Raw genomic sequence first — 25,570 nt, forward strand, 5'->3', positions numbered from 1 at the left:
GCCTTTCATCCTGTTGTGCCCTCTAAGGCAGTTTTCAATTCTGAGTAGTATAATTCATTTATTTTTGCTTTTGTTGCCTGTGCTTTCGGTGTCAAATCCAAGAAATCCTTGCCAAATCAAATGTCATGAAGCTTTTTCCCTTGTTTTCTTCTGAAAGTTTTTTAATTTAGCGGTTATACTTGATCTTTCATCTATTTTGAGTTAATTTTTGTATATGGTAAAAAGCAAGAGTTCACAACTTCATTCCTTTGCATGTGGATGCCCAGTTTTCTAACACCACTTGTTGAAATGTACTTTCTCCACTGTGTAGTCTTGGCACCCTGTGGAGAATCATTTATCTTATCTATTGATCTTGATGTGAAGTAGCTGCAACTGGACAATACTCAAAATACAAATACAAATAGATCAGCTCTTTGACTTCTTTCCTCATCTAGGTATGTTCTATCTTCCTCTAAGAGGTAAAGTTTGACACCTAGGTAGAAATGACTTATTTTATTTATTTATATGAGAGAGAGAGAAAGAGCACAAGAAAGGGAGGGGCAGAGGGAAAAGCAGACTCCCTGCTGAGCAGGGAGGCTGATGTAGGACTTGATCCCAGGACTCCAGGATCATGACCTGAGCCAAAGGCAGTTGCTTAACCAACTGAGCCACCCAGGCACCCAGTAATGACTTATGTTCTATATGTTCTCTTATGTTAGAAATAGGGGGCCATGGGTAAACATGGCCTTTTACTTGGCTTTTACTATTTTTTTTTTTTTAAGTTTGTATTGAGGCTCTTTAAGTCTTTATCACAGTCTTCTGAAATGCCTTCAGATTTTAGGTTTTCCCCTGTTTTAGTACTGAGACATGATACTTCTATTATTTTCAGCCTTAATTTAAGTATTTACTTGTAATCCTGTTTCTAAGTTCACAAATCTTTTCCCAGGGGTTACAATTATTTTACATAATAAAGTGATTTGCATGAGAAAGCAGAAGAAAAAGAAGAAAAAGAAAAATGGATCTCTATTTAAATTGTGAGGGAACATTATCATAAAAATAAAATGGGGAAACGCCTGGGTGGCTCAGTCAGTTGAGTATCTGACTCTTGCTTTTGGCTTGGGTCATGATCTCAGGGTCCTGGGATTGAGCTCCACGTTCAGTGGGGAATCTGCTTGAGGATTCTCTCTCTTCCTCTGCCCCTTCCACTGCTCCCACTTCACTCTCACTCTCTCAAATAAATCAATCTTAAAAAAAAAAAAGAATAAAATGGAAACACACAGACACAGACCTTGTCTTTCACTCTGTCACTCCCTTTGTACTCCCCTCCCCAACCCCCTGCCCCAATCCCATTACCTGCAATATCTATCTGGAAGGATTCTTTTTCTTTTGTCCAGGCTTCCTTAGGAACTGTTCTCTTAGTATGGCTCTCCTCTTTCTGTTTAACATCTTCAGTGTCTGGTAGACTTTCAGTCTTTGTGTCTTGCAGTCTAGCTGAGTGCTCTGCAGCCACACCACCACCAGAACCTGAGAGAGGTAAATTAACACAGTAGCCAGACAAGAGGTTGACAAGAAGTATTTTAAAATACCTATCAAACATCTAACAGGTAAAAGGCACTGTTACTGGTATTGACCAAAAAACCCCCACAAAAAACAAAAAACAAAAAAACCATAAATAAAAAGACCATTTAGAAATGTGTTTAGAAACTATTGTTCCAAATTGGAGTTAAAAAATACACAGAAACATGGGGCGCCTGGGTGACTTTTGATTCTGGCTCAGGTCAGGATCTCAGGCTTTTGGGACTGAGCCCCAAACTGGGCTCCATGCTCAGCTGGGGAGTCTGCTTAAAAATTCTCTCCCTCCCCCACCCCCAATTTCATGTGCATGTACCCTTTCTCTCTAAAATAAATAAAAATATACAAAAACAGATGTCATACAAAGTAAAAGAATTATCACCTAAGAGAAAGAAGTATATGTACTCAGAAAGAGATAAACTACTTCTAGCTCAAAGGATCATGAAAGAATTCTAGAGTAAAATAACAATTGACTTGGGTGTTAGAGTATAGCTAAACTGAGGGGGCACCTGGGTGGCTTAGTTGGTTCAGCGGCTGCCTTTGGCTCAGGTCATAATCCCAGGATCCTGGGATTGAGCCCTGCATCAGGCTCCCTGCTTGGCAAAGGGCCTGCTTCTCCCTCCCCTCCACCTGCCTATCTACCTACTTGTGCTCTCTCTGTCAAACAAATAAATTTAAAAAATCTTAAAATAATAAAAAAAAAGAAGAAGATAGCTAAATGGGATAAACACTGAGACAGAAAGACAAAAGGCATTTTAGGCAAAGGTCACTGCATACGAAAACAAGAGAGTCAGGAAAGCAAATAAACATAGAAGAAACAGAGCAAGTGTATGGTTTGAGTACAGAATTTATAAGAAAAAAGGGTAGCTAAAAAGTTGTTTGGGAGCTGATTTTCCTGTTCTGAAAGACTGTACTAAAAGAGTTTAGATTTTATTCTTAGGGCATTGAAAACTTTCTGATTGTGAGATTAACAGGATCTGTTACTAGAACATTCATTTAGCAACCGCAAAAAGGGGGGTAAAATTTTGAAATGTTGCCCAGAATACAATATAACTTGTGAAAACAAGCAATACACGCACAAAAAAGAAGTGGCTAATTATGCTCCAAAATGTTTCTATTTATAATATTGTCAGAGACTACCAGCTGTCCTCTGAAATCCATTTTCCTTTCCTCTAAAATAAACCCCTGAGAATAGAGTAGACAGGCTGAGGGGATCTTGTGTCCTTCAAATTCCTACCAGTGAGTTCTTTATGAGCACAGAAGCTCGTTTCCAGCTATTAACTAGTTCAGAATCTAAAGCAGAAGCAATTACAGGCAACCAGTGTCCCTAGTCCTATCCTAGGCCACTGAATAATGCCCCAAAGAGCAACCCCAGCCATCAGCCCTTGGAAATAATTCTTAAAATGGAACTCATGTCAAAACAGTAAAACGAAGAATCAACAAAACAAAACAAAAACAAAACAATTAGTTTTGGAAGATTTCAATTTGGTCAGCTGCTGGGTTAAAGCAATATAATAATGTATAATAATGTTTATTTGGGGAGAGAAAAAGCAAGTGTATCCTAGCTCTTCAAGTCTCTCTTAAAGCTCAACTGGAGAAAGTAAGAGCTAAGTATCAGCTGAGAAGCAGAAATCCAATCCCACCTTAGATATCCAAATATTTTCAGACTGTATGGTTACTTCCATGATGCCACTAGTTTACCCAATTCTAGACTATGCCCCTCTTGGACCTGTTTAAGGAGAACTTCACAAACTGTCACTCTGATGAGCAGAGGACTGCTACGCTTCTACAACAGGACTGGCAAATGCCCTGTCTTAACGTCATTCAAAGTTATTCATGGAGACATTAAGCCAGAGAACCCACTTCTTGAATCAACTAGAAAGCTTAAGATTACAGATTTTGGGGAGCTGGTTTATGTCCTCATCCTCTAGAACCACCCACTTACTGCAGCACCCTGGACCACCTGCCCCCTGAGATGATTAAGGGCCAAATGCATGCTGAGAAGTGAATCTCTGGAGTCTTAATGTTCTTTGTTATAAATTTCTAGTTGGGAAGACTTCTTCTGATGCAAGCACATACCAAGATACCTGTAAAACATATCCTAGACTGAATTCCTATTCTCTGACTTTGTATAAGAGGGAGCCAGAGACTTCTTTACAAGACAGCTAAAATATAACCCTAACCGAAGGCTGATTCTCAAAGAAATGCCAGAACACCCCCGGATCACAGCAAATTCATGGAAATCATCTATCTGGCAAAAAAGGCAAAGATTTGGGGCACCTGGGTGGCTCAGTGGGTTAATCCTCTGCCTTCAGCTCAGGTCATGTTCTCAGGGCCCTGGGATCAAGTCCCACATCCAGCTCTCTGCTCAGCAGGGAGCCTGCTTCCTCTCTCTTTGCCTGCCTCTCTGCCTACTTGTGATCTCGTGTCTGTCAAATAAATAAATAAAATTTTTAAAAAAAGGGCAAAGATTCAACTTTGAAGATGAATCTTGTAGGGAGGAGCTCGTGGCTGGCTCAGTCAGTAGATCATGCGACTCTTGATCTCAGGGTTTTAAGTTCCAGCTGCACACTGGGCTGCTGTATAATCTGTCAGGAACAGGTTACTGACACCTTACTGCTGCCTGCCTACAATCTAAAGCAGTACAGAGTTGCATTTTTTGTTTTACTGAGCAGGCAGTACTTTGGTCTCCCTACTCAAAAAGTTTCACTTCAGTAGACATGACACTCTGAAATGAAAGAACCCACAGCCTCCTGCTAACTTCACTTTCATAATCTGGAGACAAGATTCAATTGCAGCCACCTCACAGCATGTCCTGAGTATGGAGTCCTTGTGGAAGATGGAGCCGGGGTCCAACTGGGGGTTTGCTCCAACTTGATCAGTTAAAGAGCCAGGCAATAGCCTTCCAAGTAACTAAGGGTGTGTGTTACCTACTGGGTGGCCAGGCTTGGTAAAGCTGTCAGAATGAATATGTGATTCGTTCTTTCACATGCAAAAATTAAGATTTTTGTATTAAAAAAAAAAAAAAAACAGAACCTTGACTTCACTGGGCATATGGTTATCAGAATAAATGTATTTCCCAGCCTTTTGGCAACATAGCTTAGTATGAACATGTGACTAAGTCTGGCCAATAGAATGGAAGAGGAATGGTACATGTAACTTTTGAGAAGTATTTAAAGAAGGAATATACTTTTTTCTGTCCCTTTCTTCCTTTCTGCTGGCTGGAATACAGGCCTAATTGCTACTGCAGGAGAATGGAGGCTAAAAATGTTGGAGCAAGAGGAGAGAAAGAGCTTTGTTCCTTGATACACTGACGTCTACACCTGGATTTTTACAAGAAAGAGAAATAATTTCCTGTCCTCTTTAAGACAATGTTACTTTGTTTTTATTTTCATCTCTCAGAACCAAAACAAATCCTATTTTTTTTAACAAATCCTAACTTTAACATGTTATTATAGTCTTTTTTAAATTAGCATAATCCCACGGAAGTATATTAACTGGATAGGTACTTAAGAAGTAAACAAGCTGAATTCCTAGAGAAAAAGGTTTATGTACAACAACAGTATCAAAGAGTAAGCATCTGGGACGCCTGGGTGGCTAAGTGGGTTAAGCCTCTGCCTTCGGCTCAGGTGATGATCTCAGGGTCCTGGGACGGAGTCCCACATTGGGCTCTCTGCTCGGTGGGGAGCCTGCTTCCCCTCACTCTTTGTCTATTTGTGATCTCTCTCTCTCTGTGTCAAATAAATAAATAAATAAAATCTTAAAAAAAAAAAGAGTAAGCATCTTGTGGAATTGATTTTTTCTTTCTTTCTTTCTTTCTTTTTTTTTTTTTAGTTTTATTTATTTATTTGACAGAGATCATAAGTAGGCAGAGAGGCAGGCAGAGAAAGAGTAAGCAGGCTCCCCGCGAAGCTGAGAGCCTGATGCGGGGCTCAATCCCAGGACCCTGGGATCATGACCTGAGCTGAAGGCAGAGGCTTTAACCCACTGAGCCACCCAGGTGCCCCGGAACTGAATTTTTTATCAGTAAAGTCCATTATGTGAATTTCTGGCAATAAGATTAGTTGTGTTAATTAACTTGTGTCACAAAGTTGTCCAGAAATGTCTTAAAGAGCTTTAAAAATGTTAGTTTTACCTGCCAATCTATACCAAAACCATTGCAACTAATATCCTATTTCACATATGAGCAAGACAGTGAAAGGCTGAAGACAGTAAGGGAACAGAAAATACTTTTCTGTTTCTACTCATTTTAGAAGGCCAGAATAAAATAATACACAGATAATCCACTTCAGTTACCTTCAGTGGTTTTCTGCAAGGGTTCTTTTTCTTCAGGTTGGGCAGGCTGAGTCACTGTATTTTTATTGTATATCTCCTTTTTCTGGTTTTTATCTGAAATGTCCTCGTCCCCAATGATGGAAACTTGAACTTGGGCATCTGTAATAATGACATCACACAATTCCATAGAGAAGGAAAGGACAATAAACACAATAGGCAAGTAACTGCCACCAACCCCCACCAAAAAGTCCAAACAAAACCCCAAACCTCTTTATATATTAAGAAAAAAAAGCACCTCTTAGGCCCCATCACAGCTTTTAAGTTGCGACAATTATGATGGGTTTACAACATAAATTGGAAAGCTCTTCCTATTTTTCTGTGTACAATGATGGTTTAAATAAAATACCACTTTATTTTTAAATTTAAATTCAATTAATTAACAAACAATGTATTACTGATTTCAGAGGTACAGGCCTATGATTCATCAGTCTTAGATAACACCCAGTGCTCATTACATCACATGCCCTCCTTAATGCCCATCACCCAATTATCCCCTCCCCCCACCCCCTACCCCCTCCAGCAATCCTCAGTTTGTTTCTTATGATTTAAGAGTCTCTCTTATGGCTTATCTTCCTCTCTAGTTTCATCTTGTTTTATTTTCTCCTCTCTTCTCCTATGATCCTCTGTTTTGTTTCTTAAATTCCACATATGAGATCATATGATAAGATCATATGGTAACTATCTTTCTCTGACTTATTTCTCTTAGCATAATACCCTCTAGTTCCATCCACGCTCTTGCAAGTGGCAAGATTTCATTATTTTTTTTTTTTAAAGATTTATTTATTTGTCAGAGAGAGAGGGAGTGAGAGCGAGCACAGGCAGACACAGTGGAAGGCAGAGTCAGAGGGAGAAGCAGGCTCCCTGCGGAGCAAGGAGCCCGATGTGGGACTCGATCCCAGGACGTTGGGATCATGACCTGAGCCGAAGGCAGTTGCTTAACCAACTGAGCCACCCAAGCGTCCCAAGATTTCATTATTTTAATGGCTGAGTAATATTTCATTCTCTCTCTATGTACCACATCTTCTTTATCCATTCATCTGTCGATGGACATCTGGGCTCTTTCCACAGTTTGGCTATTGTGGACACTATTGCTATAAACACTGGAGTGCAGGTGCCCCTTCGGATCACTACATTTCTTTCTTTTTTTTCTTTTAAAGATTTTATTTATTTATTTGAGGGAGGCAGACAGAGGGAGAGAGAGAAGCAGGCTCCCCACTGAGCAAGGAGCCAGATTTGGGGCTTGATCCCAGGACCCTGGGATCATGACCTGAACCGAAGCAGCTGCTTAATGGACTGAGCGACCCAGGCGTCCCTTTACATTTGTATCTTTGGAGTAAATACCCAGTAGTACAATTGCTGGATTGTAGAGTAGCTCTACTTTCAACTTTTTGAGGAACCTCCGTATTGTTTTCCAGAGTAGCTGCACCAGCTTGCATTCCCATCAACAGTATGGGGGGGTGGGGAGGGTCTCCTTTCTTCACATCCTTTCCAACATCTGTAATCTCCTAACATGTTAATTCTAGCCTAACATACCACTGTTCTTTACTGGTTTGACACAACAGTTAAAAAAAAAAAATCAATTGTCTTTTTCAAAGTAAAAAAAAGGGATGTGAATAACTCTTTTGAGTTCTTTGGTTTATTCAAAGTTTTTGTCACTTCTTGAGCCAATTTTGATATTTCATATCATCCTAAAAAAGCATCTGTACCATCAAAAATTTATGTATAATATTCTTGTGACTTCAGAAACCTCCTGAAATTATATCCTTTTAAAACTGCTTTATATTTTCCACTTTTTCTGTTTTTCTTGGTCATATTTGCCAGAGATTTATCCACCTTATTGGTTTTTTTTAAAAAACAGCTCTTTTCTTTCTTATATGAGAAAACTCAGGTGTAAAATAATATGTTACTAAGTATATTAAAAAGTCACCAACAGGGACGCCTGGGTGGCTCAGTGGGTTAAAGCCTCTGCCTTCCGCTCAGGTCATGATCCTGGGGTCCTGGGATCGGAGCTCACATCAGGCTTTCTCCTCAGCAGGGAGCCTGCTTCCTTCTCTTTTTCTGCCTGCCTCTCTGCCTCCTTGTGATCTCTGTCTGTCAAATAAATAAATTAAAAAAAAAAAAAGATCTTAAAAAAAAAGTCACCAATAAAGCAACTAGGATAATAGTTAACAATGTTTATGTTTTCACAATGGGTAAAAAAGAGGTTCAGCTCTTCCTAAGTATGAATATTTTTCAACAAAAAAATCAGAAAAGCAATTGAGATTACTAAAGATATAATGTATCTATCAAAGAGCTTAAGAAATAAAACATTACAGATATGATTCCCTGTGTAAAGGCTCTCTGTCTTCTCAGTAGCAACTTTTATGTTGAATTTAGAGTTTATCAATTCCAAGGATGTTTCCGAATTTTTTTTGCTTTATTGCATGTATTAATCAACAATAGAACCCAGACTGGAACACAGAGTTAACCTATGCTTTAAAAATTGCCCTGGAATCAGCAGCACCTATTTAGCTAACAGCCATGCACAGGAACTAAAAACAGTAAATGCAATAAAGCAACAGAGGCAATTATACATGTAGAATTTTCAGTGGCCACTGGAGTCCCCCCCACCACCTTTTAAAAGATTTTATTTATTTATTTGACAGACAGAGATCACAAGTAGGCAGAGAGGCAGGGAGAGAGAGAGGAGGAAGCAGGCTCCCCGCTGAGCAGAGAGCCTGATGTGGGGCTTGATCCCAGGATCCTCGGATCATGATTGGAGCTGAAGGCAGAGGTTTTAACCCACTAAGCCACCCAGGTGCCCCTGGAGTCTCCCTTTAATAAATACAATCATGTGTCAGCTAGGGGAGTACAATGTCAGGGACGTAGAGGAAAAAAAAACCCAAGCAGGTCTCTAAAGATTAAAAAGTTTCATAAAACAGTGGGGCCTATATCTGGGGATAGGGTTGAAAGCTCAAATGCCCCTAGTGACCAGACAGGTAAGGTAGATGAATGAAGCAGACTGGCTCTGAGAAGTATGGGGACTTGAAGCAAACACAAGAATGTACATCTTCTCTGCAGGGAAGACCCATGCATCAGGGGCAGGTGGTTACTGTCATGGGGGAATGCAAGCTGAGCACAACCAGATATTCTGATTTTCAAGGGAAGTACAAAATCTTATTTTCAAATGTTGGCAGCAAAATGCAAAGAAAATTAAAAATACCACGTGAACCATATACTTTCTTGCAAAATCCAATCTACGAAAATATTAGTTTGTACCATCAGATAAATTCATGAAGCAAATTTAATCAAGATTTTCTAGATTTGTTTCTAAAACATATCTGACGATATTATTTCACGTCAAAAGTTGCAGTATATTTTATTTCCCACAGTGAAAATAAATAGGTCTAAGAAACCTGTTAAGTATTTTAGAAGATTTTATAAATATTTTACCTTGTTTACAACCAATGAAATAGCTAAGAGAAAAGCTTGTGTAACACCAGAAATAAGATAAAGATTAGACAACATTCTCAATAACCAGGGGTAAAAAAGGCCACAAAATATACAAAGCCAATTCAGTTACCTGCATTATCTTTCTGAGGAGGTTTTGTCCCCAGTGGCAAGGCTGTCTTAGCCACCGCCCTCTTACTGTAGATCCCCTCTTTATGTTTAAGGTTATCAGTGACTGGTAGGTCGTCATCCCTTGTGCCTAGCACCTCCGCGGGGAAGTCTGGAGCAATGGCATCATTGGACCCTACAGAAAAGTGGGAAAGTAGTACAATTAATATAAGTTGAAGTTGAAGAAAGACAAAAAGTTTGCCTCTTAAACTGCTTCTATTAAAAAGGTACGACAATAGGAGTGTTGTAATGTGACCAGAAGGCGATGTCAGTTAAATTGAAGCTGTCAGACATGTATAATAAACTGCAACAATACATAGTGGAGAAGCTAATGACAGAAAATATAGAGTATCAGCTCCGAAGAAAGGTAATTTCCAGTTCAGGAAGGCTTTCAAAGAAAAAAGATTATAGACTGTAACCTGGAAAATAAGTAGGCTTTTTGAACTATGCAGAGGAAGACAGACATTTTAGGAAGAGATGAAGCATGAACAAAGACAGAGAAACAGGAAAGCAAAAAGTATGTAAGAACAGCAGCCAGACCATAGAACACATTAAAGAAAGTGGTGGGAAATATGAAAAAATAATTGTTTGGGGCAAAATTCCACAGAGCATGGAATCCCAAGCTATAGAGCACAAATTTTATTGTACATGAAATGTAACATCATTAAAAAATTTTTAATAAAGGGAAAATATAATCAGCCATGTTTTAGAAGATTAATCTGATAATAATATAAGATACATAACACTGAAAGAAAAGTAATGTGATAAAGAAATACAAGATTGGAAAGTAATTTTACCTTCTTTTGAAACACATTTCAATATTCCTAAATCTACTGGTAAGAAAAGTTTATCCATGCCATAAAAAAGAGGTGAAGAACATTTCTGAGCACCTAAACTATGTATGGCAATAAAAGCTCAGTATCAGTCTCATTAGTACAGTGCCAGTGTACGTGAGTCATGAAGGACTTTTTTAGACAGATTGCAAGGATCCTACTAAGCCTGCTCGGTCATATGTACAGATTAAATTGGGCTTTTCGTCAGCTGCTGTGGCATCACTTTCTCTTATTTGCTCCCTATCTCTCTGGCAAACCCTTAGTATCTCTCCTTCTACCAAATCTCTCAGTGCAGGAGCTCCTCCAGGGGTCAGAACTCTTTTGACTTCCTGAGTAGACTCATCAATTACCAATGGATTGAACACTATCTATCTATATGCTGATGACCAACAAATACGTATCTCTGGCTGAGATCTTTCTTTTGAGCTTCAGATTCTAGCATTTAAGACACAGCTAGTCCTTACAGCATCTTTTGAAGAAATTAGAAAAAGGTGTCCCTTTCTTAATTAAACAAATTAAGATATTATATATTATGGTACAACATAACAACTGTACACAGGGATCATTCTCCTCACAAATACTTCCAGATACCAGAGAACACACTCCACCAGCAACCAGCACATGCATGCTCTTCACCATCACCCCACTTTGTTCTCCAAGAGAGGGGAGTATGTCAGGTTCACAGTCAGATGGGGAACAGAAAGTCCCTGAGAATAGTGGTGGATAGCAAGAGAAGCAAGTCTGTGGAGCTGAGGGGCAACTGAAAGCCCGTCTAGCCAAATGGATGTGTGAATGCCAACAAGTGTATGCGTACTTATTTTGCCTCATCCAAGCACAACTGTGGGACTTCTAAGTATAGATTTTTGTTTGGGGCAAGAAGAACTCTAGCTGGAGATCTGGAACCTTCATACTCACCTATGTATTTTTTTTTTTTAAGATTTTTTTATTTATTTACTTGACAGAGAGCGATCACAAGTAGACAGATAGGCAGGCAGAGAGAGAGAGGAAGGGAAGCAGGCTCCCCGCCGAGCAGAGAGCCCGATGTGGGACTCGATCCCAGGACCCTGAGATCATGACCTGAGCCGAAGGCAGCGGCTTAACCCACTGAGCCACCCAGGCGCCCCCTCACCTATGTATTTTCATAAAAAACAGCATATATCTCTATGATGTTAGTAATACAACCTTTTATGTGGCACCCTTGCATATAACCTTAAATGTGTAAATCAACTCTGTTTATGGTCAAGAGCCTTCTGACTAACTGGTGTCCTCGCCTCCACACTTCTAGAGTCCTCCTCACCTTGGCTCCCCTCCTTTCCACCTATGAAGTAGTTCTCCATCTCACAGCCAGATAAATTTTGCAAATGTAAATGAAACCACAGTTGCCTACTAGAATAAAATACAAATGTTTTAGTATGGTTTACAAGACATTAAATGATCTTGGGCCTACCCATCTAACCGTATCTAGCCACCATTCTGCTCCAACCATACTGCACATTTGTCAAATACATCAAGCTCTTTCCCGTTTCAGGAGCTGTGCCCATTCTGTCACTCTCTACTCTTTGCCTACCTAACCCACCTTTATCTTACTGACCTCATCTCAAAATTTTTTTTCCTTGGAAAGGCCTTCAGGAGCTCCTAAAACTAAACTGGGTACTCTTATTATTCTCATCCAAATCTACTTTATTTTATTAACACTTACCATTTGTAATTATGTACTTATTTGGGGTCTATTTGTTTACTATCTGTAACAACATTCCACATACTCCATAAACTTGGGACCATGTTTATTTTGCCTCTGTAAATGTAGCACCTAGTGTAGCATCTGCCAGGAACACAGTAAGAGCTTTAATACTTTTGGGTTGAAGAAACAATGAACATGAACTGAAAGCTTTTGTCACCTTAAGAAAAACAAAACAACCAAACTTTGGTTTTATATGCTTTGGAATAAATATACACAGGGAATGCAACGTATGTAGTTTCCTATCTGGTTTTTCCCCCACACTCAATTCAAGATAAATTTTACATGGAATCTAGAGTTTAAAGTCAGCATATAAAATGAAAAACCATACAGCACTGAAATTACCCCACTAAGGTTCCTTTTTTTTTTTTTTTTTTAAAGATTTTATTTATTTGACAGAGAGAGAGAAATCACAAGTAGGCAGAGAGGCAGGCAGAGAAAGGAGGAAGAAGGCTCCCCGCGGAGCAGAGAGCCCAACACGGGGCTCGATCCCAGGACCCTGGGATCATGCCCTGAGCTGAAGACAGAGGCTTTAACCCACTGAGCCACCCAGGTGCCCCCCTACGAAGGTTCCTTAAGAAGGTACCATGTTGAAACTGACATCCTATTGGCTTAACAACTCCACCAGAGAGTACTTTCTCCCTTTGGCTCGCAGCGAATCACTGCGCCTGTTTCTGAGCACCTGATGAAGAACGTGGCTTATGTTTAGAAGCCATGTTATAACAAAAAGACACTTTAGGTCTAGAATCATTCTCAGGGAATCAAGATAAGCTGTTTAAACTATTATAAAAGGAAAATGAGGACAGTAAAGTTTGAGAAGAGAGGTTTCCCACCACCCATTTCAAATCCATCACAGTATGTTCACAGAGTATACAGATTACACACAACTCTTGTACCTTTCTAAAGATTTTATTTTTAAGTAATCTCTACACCCAACCTGGGGCTTGAACCCACAACCCAGAAATCAAGAGTTGCACGGTCCACTGACCATGCCACTGAGGGCATCCCAACTCTTGCCCTTTTAGCATATGTCTGTGCTGAAAGACATGCGCTTTCTCTTTTTTGTTAAATATATGTATTTAAACATGCTTAAGTTAAACACATGTATGACAAAATGCCAATGTATGCTAAATTTGTCGTAGCTAAAAAGATTTCATTATAATCTATTCATTTGAGTTTATGCTATCTTAAAGTTTGTTTCCTGCTTTTTTTTGGGGGGGGGGGGGGTTTTATTTATTTATTTATTTAAAGATTTTATTTATTTATTTGACACACAGAGAGAAATCACCAGTAGGCAGAGAGGCAGGCAGAGAAAGAGGGGGAAGCAGGCTCCCTGCTGAGCAGAGAGCCTGATGCAGGACTTGATCCCAGGACCCCAAGATCATGACCTGAGCTGAAGACAGAGGCTTAATCCACTGAGCCACCCAGGCGCCCTTTATTTATTTGTCAGAGAGAGCAAGCAAGCTAGTACACAATCAGGGGGAGTGGCTAGTGGAGAAAGAAGCAGGTGCCCCACTGAGCCTGATGTGGGACTCAATCCCAGGACCCTGGGATCATAACCTGAGCTGAAGGCAGACAGTCAACCACCTGAGCCACCCAGGCGTCCCTTCTGTTCTTGTTCTGTTATTTTGCAAATTTTATACACTCAACAGTAATCTGGAAAATAGATATCCAGTTTAAAAATTCTATTAGAGGGGCATCTGCGTGGCTCAGTTGGTTGGGCAACTGCCTTCGGCTTGGTCATGATCCCAGAGTCCCAGAACGGAGTCCTGGGTCCCCGTCTTCTGTCGGGCTCCCTGCTCAGCGGGGAGTCTGGTTCTCCCTCTGACTCTCCCTTCTCTTGTGCTCTTTCTCATTGTCTTTCAAACAAATAAAATCTTAAAAAAAATTCAATTAGTGTTTTTCCAGTAGTATCTTTTTTAGCATTTTTTTATTGAGGTAAAATATACATAAATTTTGCCACTGTAACCATTTTTAAGTGTATAGTTCAGTGGTTTTAAGTACATTTACACTGATGTGCAACGATCATATCATGCATCTCCGGAATTCACACATTTTCACAAACCAAAACTGTAACTATTAAATGGTAATTCCCTTTTCCTCCTCCCCTCAACCCTTGATAACCACTGTCCTACTTTGTCTCTATGAATTTGACTACTCTAGGTACCTCATTTAAGTAAAATCTTAGAATATTTGTCCCTTTGTGATTAGCTTACTCACTTAGCACAGTATCTTCAGTGTTCATCAACAATGTAGCATGTGCCAAATTTCACCCTTTTTAAAGCTGAATAATATCCCACTGCATATATGTATCACATTTTATGTATTTATTCATCAGCTGATAGACATTTGAGTTGTATCCACATTTGGCTATTGTGAATAATGTTGCTATGAACATGAGCACACAAACATTTATTCAAATCCCTGCGGCGTTCAATTCTTTTGGGTATATGTTAGCTCATATAGTAATTCCATGTTAAACATTTTTAATGTTTTGTTTGTTTGTTTGTTTGTTTTTGAGAGAGAGAGCATGTGCACAGTGGGGGAAAGAGGAGAGAGGAGAGAGAGAACCTTAAGCAGGCTCCATGCCCAGCAGGGAGCCTGTTGCCGGGCTCGATCTCATGACCCCGAGATCATGACCTGGGCCAAAATCAAGAGTCCGACACTTAACCGACTGAGCTACCCAGGTACTTCTCTATGTTTGACTTTTTCAGGTACCACAATACTCTCTGTAGTGGCTACATCCTTTTAAATTCCCACCAGCAATACACATGGGTTGCAATTTCTCCCCCTGACCAAGCCTTGTTATTTTGTTTGATATCAGCCCTCCTACTGGATATGGAATGGTATCTCACTGTGGTTTCGACTTGCCTTTCCTCTATGACTAATAATGTACAGCATCTTTTTAATGGCTTTTTTTTGCCATTTGTGTATCTGTATTGGAAAAACATTTATTCGGATCCTGTGCCCATTTTAAAATAAGACTGTTGGCTGTTGTTGAGTTATTAAGAGTTCTTCATATATAATGAATATTAATCCCCTATCAGATACATGATTGCATTTTGCTCTAATTCTGTGAATTACCTTTTTACCCTGTTGATAGATTTTTGATACACAAAAGTTTTAACTTCTCATAAATTCCAATTTCTTTCTTTTGTTGCCTGTGCTTCTGATAATGTATTAGTTTTATAAGAACTTCTTATTCTTTTATTTTTATTTTTTTTTAAGATTTTTTTTATTTATTTGCCAGAGATAGAGAGAGAGTACACACAAGCAGGTAGAGAGGCAGGCAGAGGCAGCGAGAGAAGCAGGCTCCCCGCCGAGCAAGGAGCCCGATGTGGGACTCGATCCCAGGACCTTGGAATCATGACCTGAGCCGAAGGCAGCGGCTTAACCAACTGAGCCACCCAGGCGTCCCAGAACTTCTTATTTTTTTAAAGATTTTATTTATTTATTTGACAGAGAACACAAGTAGGCAGAGAGGCAGCCGGGGGGTGGGGGGAAGCAGGCTCCCCACTGAACAGAGAGCCCCATGTGGGGCTCGATCCCAGGACCCTGGGATCATGACCTGAGCCCAAGGCAGAGGCTCTAACCAACCCACTAAGCCACCCAGGCGCCCCATAAGAACTTCTTTAATCTATCTGATCACCAAATCATGAATAAAATAAGACTTCTTTGGTCTTTTCTATCAAACACAAAGGATATAATTAAACTGTGTTTTGTTCTCATGTTTTTCATTCCAAAATTAACTTTTGACATTTTTTGTTCGTCTTGTAACTAAAATTTCTATTTAGGTGAGTGTTATGTTAACGTGGCTTCAAAGTTCACCACTGCTTCATTACTCTTTCTGGAGCTCTTCATTTAGAGCCACCTCTTCAGGTGGATGAGTCTTCAAATTAATTTTTTAAGAAAGTATGAAGGCTTCCTACAAAGAGACTCATTTTAGACCTAAAAACACCAGCTAAATTAAAGTGAGGGGGTGGAGAAACCCTTAATAGGCAAATGGATGTCAAAAAAAAAGTTGGAGCAACAATACTTATATTGGACATACTAGACTTTTTTGTTCTTATACTGTTTTTATCCTGCTTTGGTATCAAGGTAGTACTGGACTCATGGAATGATTTTGAATGTGTTCCCTCTCCTCTATTATTTTAAGATTTTGATAAGATTGTCATTTTTATTTTTTCTTAATGTTTGATAGAATTCACCAATGAAACCATGGGGTCTTGGGCTTTTCTGTGCTGGGAGAGTTTTGACTCCTAATGTAACTCTCATGCTTATTATTGGTCTAAGATTTCCTACTTTTGGGATTCAAGATTCACGATGCAATCTTGGTAATTCGTGCATTATTAGAAGTTATCTGGTTGTATATTTCTAAGTTATCTGATTTGTTAGTATATAATTATTTAAAATAATCTGTTTTCACACTGTATTTCTGTGGTTATCTATTGTTTTCTCTTCCATTTCTCATTCTGGTTTTCGGGACTTTTCTTCCCCCCCCCCCCCCCACCTTAGTTGATGTAGTTAAAGCATTGCCCATTTTGTTATTCATTTACATATTTTTGAAAATCTGGTCATAACTTTCAACATTATGTGATTGTTTATTCTGGTCTCTATTTTAATTATCTCTGATTTTTCTTTGTTGTTTCCTCCCTCTACTAAATTGCAGCTACATTTATTCTTTTTCTAGTTCCTTGGGGTGTGATGTTAATCTTTTCCCCTTAACGTCACAAGCATTTATGACATAAATTTCACTCTAACATCTGCTTTTGCTGCATCCCATTGGTTTTGGAATGTTGTGTTTTCTTTTTCTTTTGTCTTGAGACATATTTTGATTTGCATTTGATTTCTTATTTGGCCCAATGCTATAGAGTCAAATTGGGTGTTAATATTTATTAACATTGGTTAATAAATAATTGGCCAAATAGGGTGTTAATATTTATTAATATTGGCCCACTGCTATGGGGCATAGGGTGTTAATACTTACATATTCAATATTTCATATTTATATTGTAGATTTCCAGCTTTGTTTTATTGTTGATATTTAGTTTTATAACATCATGGCTGGAAAATACACTTGGTATATTTCAGTCATCTTAAATCTGTAATATTTGTTATATTTCTTTTCAAGTGATTTAACCAGGGAATTTTTCTGTGTGTATTTAAAGAAAATGTGTATTCTGTTTTTCTTGGGTGGAATATGTTATATAGATATTTTAGAACCATGTATTCTGAAGTATGCTTCAAGTAAAAAAGTGTTCTTGATGAAAAAAAATAACTTTAACGGAGGTTACTCATTTAAAATAAAGCATATCAGAGGGGAGATGGGTTGGGGGTGTTCGGTGAAGTAAGTGAAGGGGATTAAGATGATGAGCACTAAATAATGATGTACAGAATTGTTGAATTACTATGTTTTACTCCTGAAACTAATATAACACTGTGTGTTAACTACACTGGAATTAAAATTTAAAACCCAATAAAAAAAAAGTATGAAGGCAGAGTATGCTTTGAGTTCCTATGTATTTGTGAAAATCTCTCTGTTGCCATATTGCTTGAAAACTACGCACTTGGGTCTATAAATCCTTCAATTATAACAATTTCCGCACTAAATACATATTTTGCTTCATTTATTTCTCACATTTACAATCTGGATCTGGATATCTGTTTTTTTCCCCAGATGTGGTAAGTTTTCAGCTATTTCTTTGAATTAATTTTCTGCTCCCTTTTTCTTCTGAGAGCCCTATAATATGAGTGTCATGCTTATTAGCATCATCAAGTTCCCCTAACCTCCTATTATCACTGTTTTTTCTATCTTCTGTTCAGCTTGATTGCTTTCTATTACTCTGTGTTCCACTGCTCACTGATCCATTCTTCTGTGTTCTCTAGTCTACTATTTTTTCTGTAGTCTATTTTTTTTTCTCTCTCTAGTGTATTTTTAATTTGTTATTGAGTTCATCAATGATTCTTTTTTTTTTACATTTTCTCCTTGTTGAGAATCTCACTGAGATATGGCTCTCTTTTCTCAAGTTCAGTGACTATCTTTATTAACATTACTTTATATTTTCTATCAGGCATATTGCTTATCTTCATTTTGTTTAGCTCTCTTGCTGTGATTTTTGTCCTTTTCTTTCATTTGGGACATATTCCTCTATCTCCCTTTTTCTAATTGTTTCTCTGTGTTAGAAAAGTCAGCTGCGGGGGGCCTGGGTGGCTCAGTTCATTGAGAGTTTGCTTTCAGCTCAGGTCGTGATCCCAGGGGCCTGGGATTGAGCCCCGCAATCAGGCTCCCTACTCAGTGGGGAGCCTGCTTCTCCCTCTTCCACTTCCCCTGCTTGTATTCCCTCTCTCGCTGTCTCTCTGTCAAATAAATAAATAAATAAATAAAATCTTAAAAGAAAGAAAGAAAGAAAGAAAGGTCAGCTATATCTCCTGGTCTTGATAGTGGCCTTATGAAGAAGAGGTCCTGTAGTGCCATGCAGTGCAATGTCCCCTGTTCGCCAGAACCTGGCGCTTCAGGGGTAACTCCTCCAAGTATTGCATGGTCCTACTACTGGGATTTAGCCATGTTTGCCTTCAGTCCAGTCAGCTGCAATCGGTCTCTTTGCTTGTAGTGGGCAGGTTTAGACTCTATGCTGTTATGGGCCAGTCTGGGGCTGCCTTGTGATTGAGTTGGGTATGACCAGATGTCTGCTGGAGCTGCAGTTGCACTGAACTGCAGGGTGCTCTCCTTGTGTTGTTCCCTGAGAGGCTTTTGTTGGTGGGCAGGGCATGTAGTCAGACCAGATGTCTGCTCCCAGCCCAAAGGTGAACTGGTATTTATCTTCATCTCTACTCAGGGAGGGAATCACCTTGGAGTGGTTCTGGTCACTATTGGGGCTACTTGCACAATACCATGCTTCTGGTGCTACTTTCGATGGACTCTTGCCAAGGGTGGGTCAGATGGAACAAATTCTCAGGAGAATGTGGGGGCAGGACACATTGTTAGCAATGCTAGGTATGTGTTGGTACGCTTGTGGGAGAAGACCTGGCACCTTTGGGAGAACTCCCACTGAGAGCAGTTTGGATGTAGCAGATCCATGGGAGCACAACATGGGAGTGGGGGATCCTATTAACAAAGCTAGGTGGAGAGCATTCATGCTTCTTCAGCAAATATGCGGGATTGTGGATGGGGAAGAAAAATGGCACTGGCTCTTTCGTTCTTGGAGAAATCTAAAGATCCTTGCTCCTACTGCATACCTGAGATTGGTAAATAGATCTTCTGATGTACTCTCGGCATTTTTCCAAACTACTGCTTCTATACTGTATCTCAGAAGGGCTGTTGTGCTGTTCCTTTAAAAGCAGGGACTCAATTTCCTATTGCCCTATGGCTATCCCAAAGCAGAGCCAGTTTATTTTTGAAGTTCCTGGTGTTAAGCCCCAGTGATTGTGAAAACTCTAGAATGGTATTCATACCATTGCTGGGTCATAGGATAGTTCTATTTTTCACTTTTTGATGAACCCCATACAGTCTTCCAGAGTGGCTGCACCAGTTGGCATTCCCATCAAAAGTGCACAAGGGTTCCTCTTTCTCTACATCCTCATGAATACCTGTTGTTTCCTGCTGTTGATTTTAGCTATTCTGACAGGTGTGAGGTGATCTCTCATTGTAGTTTTTGTTTGTTTGTTTGTTTTTTAAAGATTTTATTTATTTATCAGAGAGAGAGAGGGAGAGAGAGCGAGCACAGGCAGACAGAAAGGCAGACAGAGGCAGAGGGAGAAGCAGGCTCCCTGCCGAGCAAGGAGCCCGATGTGGGACTCGATCCCAGGACGCTGGGATCATGACCCGAGCCGAAGGCAGCTGCTTAACCAACTGAGCCACCCAGGTGTCCCTCATTGTAGTTTTGATTTGCATTTATCTGATGATCAGTGATGTTAAGCATCTTTTGATGTGTCTGTTGGTCATCTGCATATCCTCTTTGGAAAAATGTCTATTTGTGTCTTTTACCCATTTTTAGTTGGATTACTCATTTTTGAGGGTTGAGTTTTATAAGTTCTTTATACTTTGGATACTAATTCTTTATCAGATATGTCATCTACAAATATCTTTTTCCATTCCATAGTTTGCCTTTTAGTTTTGGTGATTGTTTCCTTCCCTGGGCAGAAGCTTTGTATTTTGACATAGTCCCAATAGTTTATTTTTTATTTTGTTTCCCTTGCCTCACAAGACATATCTAGAAAGAAGATGGTATAGCTAATGTCAAAAAAATTACTTTACTGCCTATATTCCGTTCTAGGATTTTTATGGTTTCATGTTTCACATTTAGGTCTTTAATCTATTTTGAATTAATTTTTGTATATGGTTTAAGAAAGTGTTCCAGTTTCATTCTTTCACATGTTACTGTCCAGTTTTACCAATACCATTTACTGAAGAGACTGTCTTTCTCCCATTGGATATCCTTTCCTGCTTTGTTGAAGTTTAACTGACAATGTAATTGAGGCTTCATTTCTGGGTTTTCTATTCTGTTCCATTGATCTATGTGGTTATTTACGTGCCAGTACCATACTGTTTCAACTACTCTAGCTTTGTAATATAACTTGAAGTCTGGAATTGTGATGTCTCCAGCTTTGTTTTTCTTTTTCAAGGTTGCTTTTTGGCTATCTGGAGTCTTTTTTGGTTCCACACAGATTTTAGAATTGCTTGTGTTAGCTCTGTGAAAAATGCTACTGGCATTTTGTTAGGGATTGCACTAAATGTGTAATTTGCTTTGGGTAGTATAGACATTTTAATAGTATTTGTTCTTCCAGTCCATGAGCATGGAATGTCTTTCCATTTCTTTGCATCATCTTCAATTTCAGAGTATAAGTCTTTCAACTCTTTGGTTTGGTTGATTGCTAGGTATCTTACTGTTTTTGGTGCAACTGTAAATGAGACTGATTCCTTATTTTCTCTTTCTTTTACTTCATTACTGCTGTATAGAAATGCAACAGATTTCTGTATGTTGATTTTGTATTCTGTGACTCTACTGAATTTATCAGTTCTAGCAGTTTTTTGGATTTCTGTATATAGTATCATGTCATCTGCAAACACTGAAAGTTTGACTCCTTCCTTGCTCATTTGAATGTTTTTTATTTCTTTTAGTCATCTGATTGCTGTGGCTAGGACTTCCAGTACTACACTGAATTAAAGTGGAGAGAGTGGACATCCCTGTCATGTTCCTGCCCCAGAAGAAAAGCTCAGCTTTTCCCCACTTAGGATGGTATCAGCTGTGGGTTTTTCACACATGGTCTTTAGTACGTTGAGGTATGCTCCCTCTAAACCTACTCTGTTGAGGATTTTTATTGCGAATGGATGTTGTACTTTATCAAATGCTTTCTCTGCATCTATTGAAAATGATCATATGGTTATTATCTTTTATTAATGTGATGTATTGCATTCATGTAAATACTGAACCATCCTTGCAACCCAGGAATAAAACCCCATTAAGTGTATTTTTAAAATCATAGCCTTGGGGCACCTGTGTGGCTCAGTCGTTAAACCTCTACCTTCAGCTCAGGTCATGATCCCAGGGTCCTGGGATGAAGTTCCGCACTGGGTTCCCTGATGAGCAGGAAGCCTGTTTCTCCCTCTCCAGCTTCCCCTGCCTGTGTTCCCTTCTCTGCCAAATAAATAAATAAAATCATAGCCTTGCATGCCATGAAATTTCTTCTAGTTCCTGGTTATAGGCTTAATAATTAATCTTATCATTTGGTAATATCAGCATTTTGATGGTTCTTTTTTTCAGTAGCTTCACAGTGGGGAATTAGAAGCAGTTGTACCAGGCACTTTAACTTAGTTACAACTAGGTACTTGCTTGGTCCTCTTAAAGTTAACAACAAAAAAGTCTGCCTAAGACTAGGGAAAATTTCTCATTTGTGTGCTATTTCTACACATATCAAGATATCTATTGATAAATCATGAAAAAAAATTGTATCTAAACTGAAACAAGTCATCTCCTGTGGACCACCCTAAATGTTATGGCATCAACCAAAACCCCACACCACACCAACTCAGTATTCTTATCTTAAAATCCCCACAAAAACTATTTACTGAATTCCTGCATGGGGTGCTATTCATTTTCTAAATCTGCAGTTACCCTGTGATGATCTCACAGGGGGTGCTATGGGATATTTTAAGATTCCACGGAAACAACAGTGATAACTGGTACCTAGTACAGTGCACAAGCTACTGGCCCAAAGGAGTTCAAAGTTTCAGTATCAGATAGTACCATATTCCTTTCAATGCTGTTGTATCTCTGCAAAGCTGGATTTTTGACAGTTTCTGTAGTAAAAGCAGCAAATAACTATGATTGTGTAAAATTTCATCTCAAGGTTTGAGAAGCTATACAGTGTTCTAACAGCTGCACATACTGCATTGGTAAGTAACTAGTTATTTAAGAACAAAGTAAAGTATTTTCTTTCAAAACACAAAACTAAAAGGAAATGCCTAATATTTTTGTTTAAATTGTTAGATCAAAACAGTAAGTATTTATGTCTTAATAACTTACAGCACTTAAAAAAAACACTTCTTATGTTCATATGTATTCTACATGATGATAAGAAAAAAAAATCACCAAAAGGGCACTGTGAACATAAAAAACTTGGAAACCTTCATCTGAAATAAAGTCCACTAACCTAAACAAACAATTATCCATATAATTTTCATTAAATACTTATTAAATGTTTATATATACATAACACATCTCACCAAATAACACATTTCTTTGAACTAGAGACTGAGGCATAAAAAGCTCCATATTTCACACTAAAGGATTATGTCACTGAGCTTTCATATGTCATTCTAGAATTAACCAGCCAATCCACAAGTAAAATTTCAAAAAATAAAATTCTGAATAATTTATGCATAATACCTGAGTGTGAGCTCTCAATGGTGGTATCTGATCTGGAATCCAGAGATGGAGGAATTTGTTTCAATTGTGGAACATAGTACATCCTCGTACTACCAGGAGGCTTATATGGCAACAGTGAAGGCTGGGCTAAAGAGAGAAAGATCAGAAAAATTAATAAGAAAAGATTTATTAATTCACTGAATAATACTGAGTGCCTTTCATGTGCCAAGCAGTGTACAAGATTCTTGGGAAAGATCAGGGTGCCTAGCTGGCTCAGTCGGAAGAGCATGTAACTCTTGATCTCAGGTTTGTGAGTCTAAGCTCCACATGGGAGTGTAGAGATTATTTAAATAAATAAACTTTAAAAAAAAGTCTTAGGATATATCAGTGAACTAAAACAGAAAAATATCTCTGCTTTCAAGAAGAGCTAGCATTCTAGAGGAAGGAGGTATATGTAACAAAGTAATAATTTGATTATCATAGAGGAGATTTATATATATATATATTATATATATATATGGTTTTGTCTCTGTGAAGTCAAGGGAAACAAAAAAGTGTAGAGAGGAGGGGAAATTTTAAACAGAAAAAATAGGCTATTGCCTCCACTTCTATTTGGTCATTACTGTAGTCACTGTAGGAATATTGATTTATTAATTTTCTTTCTCTACCAGTGTATATAATGTTTGATAATGATGGTTATATTCACCAGTTAGGTGAAAGGCTACAAAAAAAATAAGTAATAACAAGTGGGTAGAATTACAATGGACCAAGAGCAAGAATGGCTGTCATGCAGAGCTGGAGAATTCTGAGACAGAGAAGTGGCTTTTCAAAACTCCTGACAACTTTGTTTGGATGCAATAGTTTTAAGGTTACTTTGGCCTGGCTGCTTATGGGGAAAGAAGTGACTACACAGCAAATAATGGTTATTCTTAAGAAAGAAAAAAAAAGATTAGAGAAGGATAAAGAAGAAAATTCAACTATAAAATTTATTTCTTCAAAAACTTGGAAAATAGAAACAAAAATATACATATATTATTCTGAATTTGGTAATTTATGTATTGAGCACAGTCATGTGTTTAACATATTATTCTTTGTAAGTTAAAATGTTTTCATACAAAAAAATCCCACAAGGGATGCCTGGGTGGCTCAGTCAATTAAGCCGCTGCCTTCAGCTCAGATCATGATCCCAGGATCCGGGAATCAAGTCCAGCATTGGGCTCCTTCCTCGGCAGGGAGCCTGCTTCTCTCTCCGCTTCTACCTGCCACTTTGACGGCTTGTGTGCTCTCTCTCTGACAAATAAATAAATAAAATCTTAAAAAAAAAAAAAAAACCCATAAAATTTTACTTTTAAATACACAGTATTAAAAACACTATTTTATCAGTAGGCCAAATGACATTCATCCTTTATAGGAATCCTTTCTCCTAGATCCTGTATGCCAAGATGAAAACATAAATTATGGCCTCTATATAAATAGATGCATTTGATGTAGGGGTTTAAAACATATTTTCATTTCCCCTCTTATGCTTCTGGCATCACCATAAGAACAATATAACCCAGGACAGACATTGTTCCACTAGCTGGGGTTTCAGAACAAGGCTTAGCGTACAGACCTAAGCCATTTCTGTAGCCTGAAGCCAAACTCTGATTCACAAAACCCATGAGTGGAAAAAGCAAATGTTTATTGTTACAAAGCCCATATTTGGGAGGTTGTTTCACAGTATCATTGTGGCATTAGGTAACTGATATACAAGGGTGTTCTTGGTGATATTTATTAAACTGTAGATTTGGGGGTATTTTTTTTCACCATAAAAATGTGTAAGAATTATAACCATCTTAACATACAAGTGTACTTGTTTAAATTAAATTCAGTCAAAGTTATATGGTGAATCAAGAAATTTTCTTTATATATTTAGGCATACCCCATCTTTATCTACAGACCTTTTTGCATAAGGAGGAAAACTTAAATATTTTGAGAAGACTTTGTGCAAACTATTAAACTTAAGTTAGTAATTTAACTCTCATTTGAAGGAAGAATGGGAACTTAATTATTAATTTTCCTGCTATTGGTCTGAAAAAGAAAATAAAATGCTCTATTTTGAATGTTATATAGTATAAATACCACGTACTACCACTCTCACAGCACATGAACACTCTAAATGTAGACCTTAGGGTTGAGGTCACCAGCTGTTCATCAAAATCTACTTCTTTATCCTCAAAATCATAGCTAAACCATTTCCTAGCTAGAAGAAAGTGATCTGAGCCACTTCCAGGCCTAGGACATGGGGTTCTCCATGCTTTTTTGGGTCCCTTCTAGTTGACTGTGATGGTGAATACAAGGAAATTATGGATTCTGTGTTTTAAAGACAGCAGGGCCACAGTCAACCTGGGTTCCTCGTCATTGATTTATAAGCAACAGACTGGTATTGTGCTTGTACTATTACATATTTTCATCTATTTATTACAGTATGTTAACATTTAATATAATACAAAATGGCAATACTTCATCTGCTGGCCTGAAACCAGACATCCATAGGTTTTTTTTTTAAATTTTTTATAAACATATTTTTATCCCCAGGGGTACAGGTCTGTGAATCGCCAGGTTTACACACTTCATAGCACTCACCAAAGCACATACCCTCCCCAATGTCC

At 38.5% G+C, this 25,570-nt stretch overlaps 1 protein-coding gene and 1 pseudogene across 1 annotated transcript in view; one reads left to right on the forward strand and one right to left on the reverse strand.

Annotated features, from left to right (window-relative positions):
* ALMS1 (ALMS1 centrosome and basal body associated protein) overlaps positions 1-25,570 on the reverse strand; it is a 197,964-nt gene that overhangs the window by 50,062 nt on the left and 122,332 nt on the right. Inside the window, exons 13-16 of the mRNA XM_059405835.1 lie at positions 22,941-23,066; positions 9,449-9,619; positions 5,848-5,985; positions 1,333-1,503 (exon numbers count right to left, since the gene is read on the reverse strand). Of these exons, the coding sequence (XP_059261818.1) occupies positions 1,333-1,503; positions 5,848-5,985; positions 9,449-9,619; positions 22,941-23,066 (606 nt within the window). The remainder of the gene's footprint in view (positions 1-1,332; positions 1,504-5,847; positions 5,986-9,448; positions 9,620-22,940; positions 23,067-25,570) is intronic.
* LOC132022149 (aurora kinase A-like) lies at positions 1,906-4,437 on the forward strand (annotated as a pseudogene).

This window comes from Mustela nigripes, chromosome 7 (assembly GCF_022355385.1).
Source record: "Mustela nigripes isolate SB6536 chromosome 7, MUSNIG.SB6536, whole genome shotgun sequence".
In the NCBI taxonomy this organism is placed as follows: Eukaryota; Metazoa; Chordata; class Mammalia; order Carnivora; family Mustelidae; genus Mustela; species Mustela nigripes.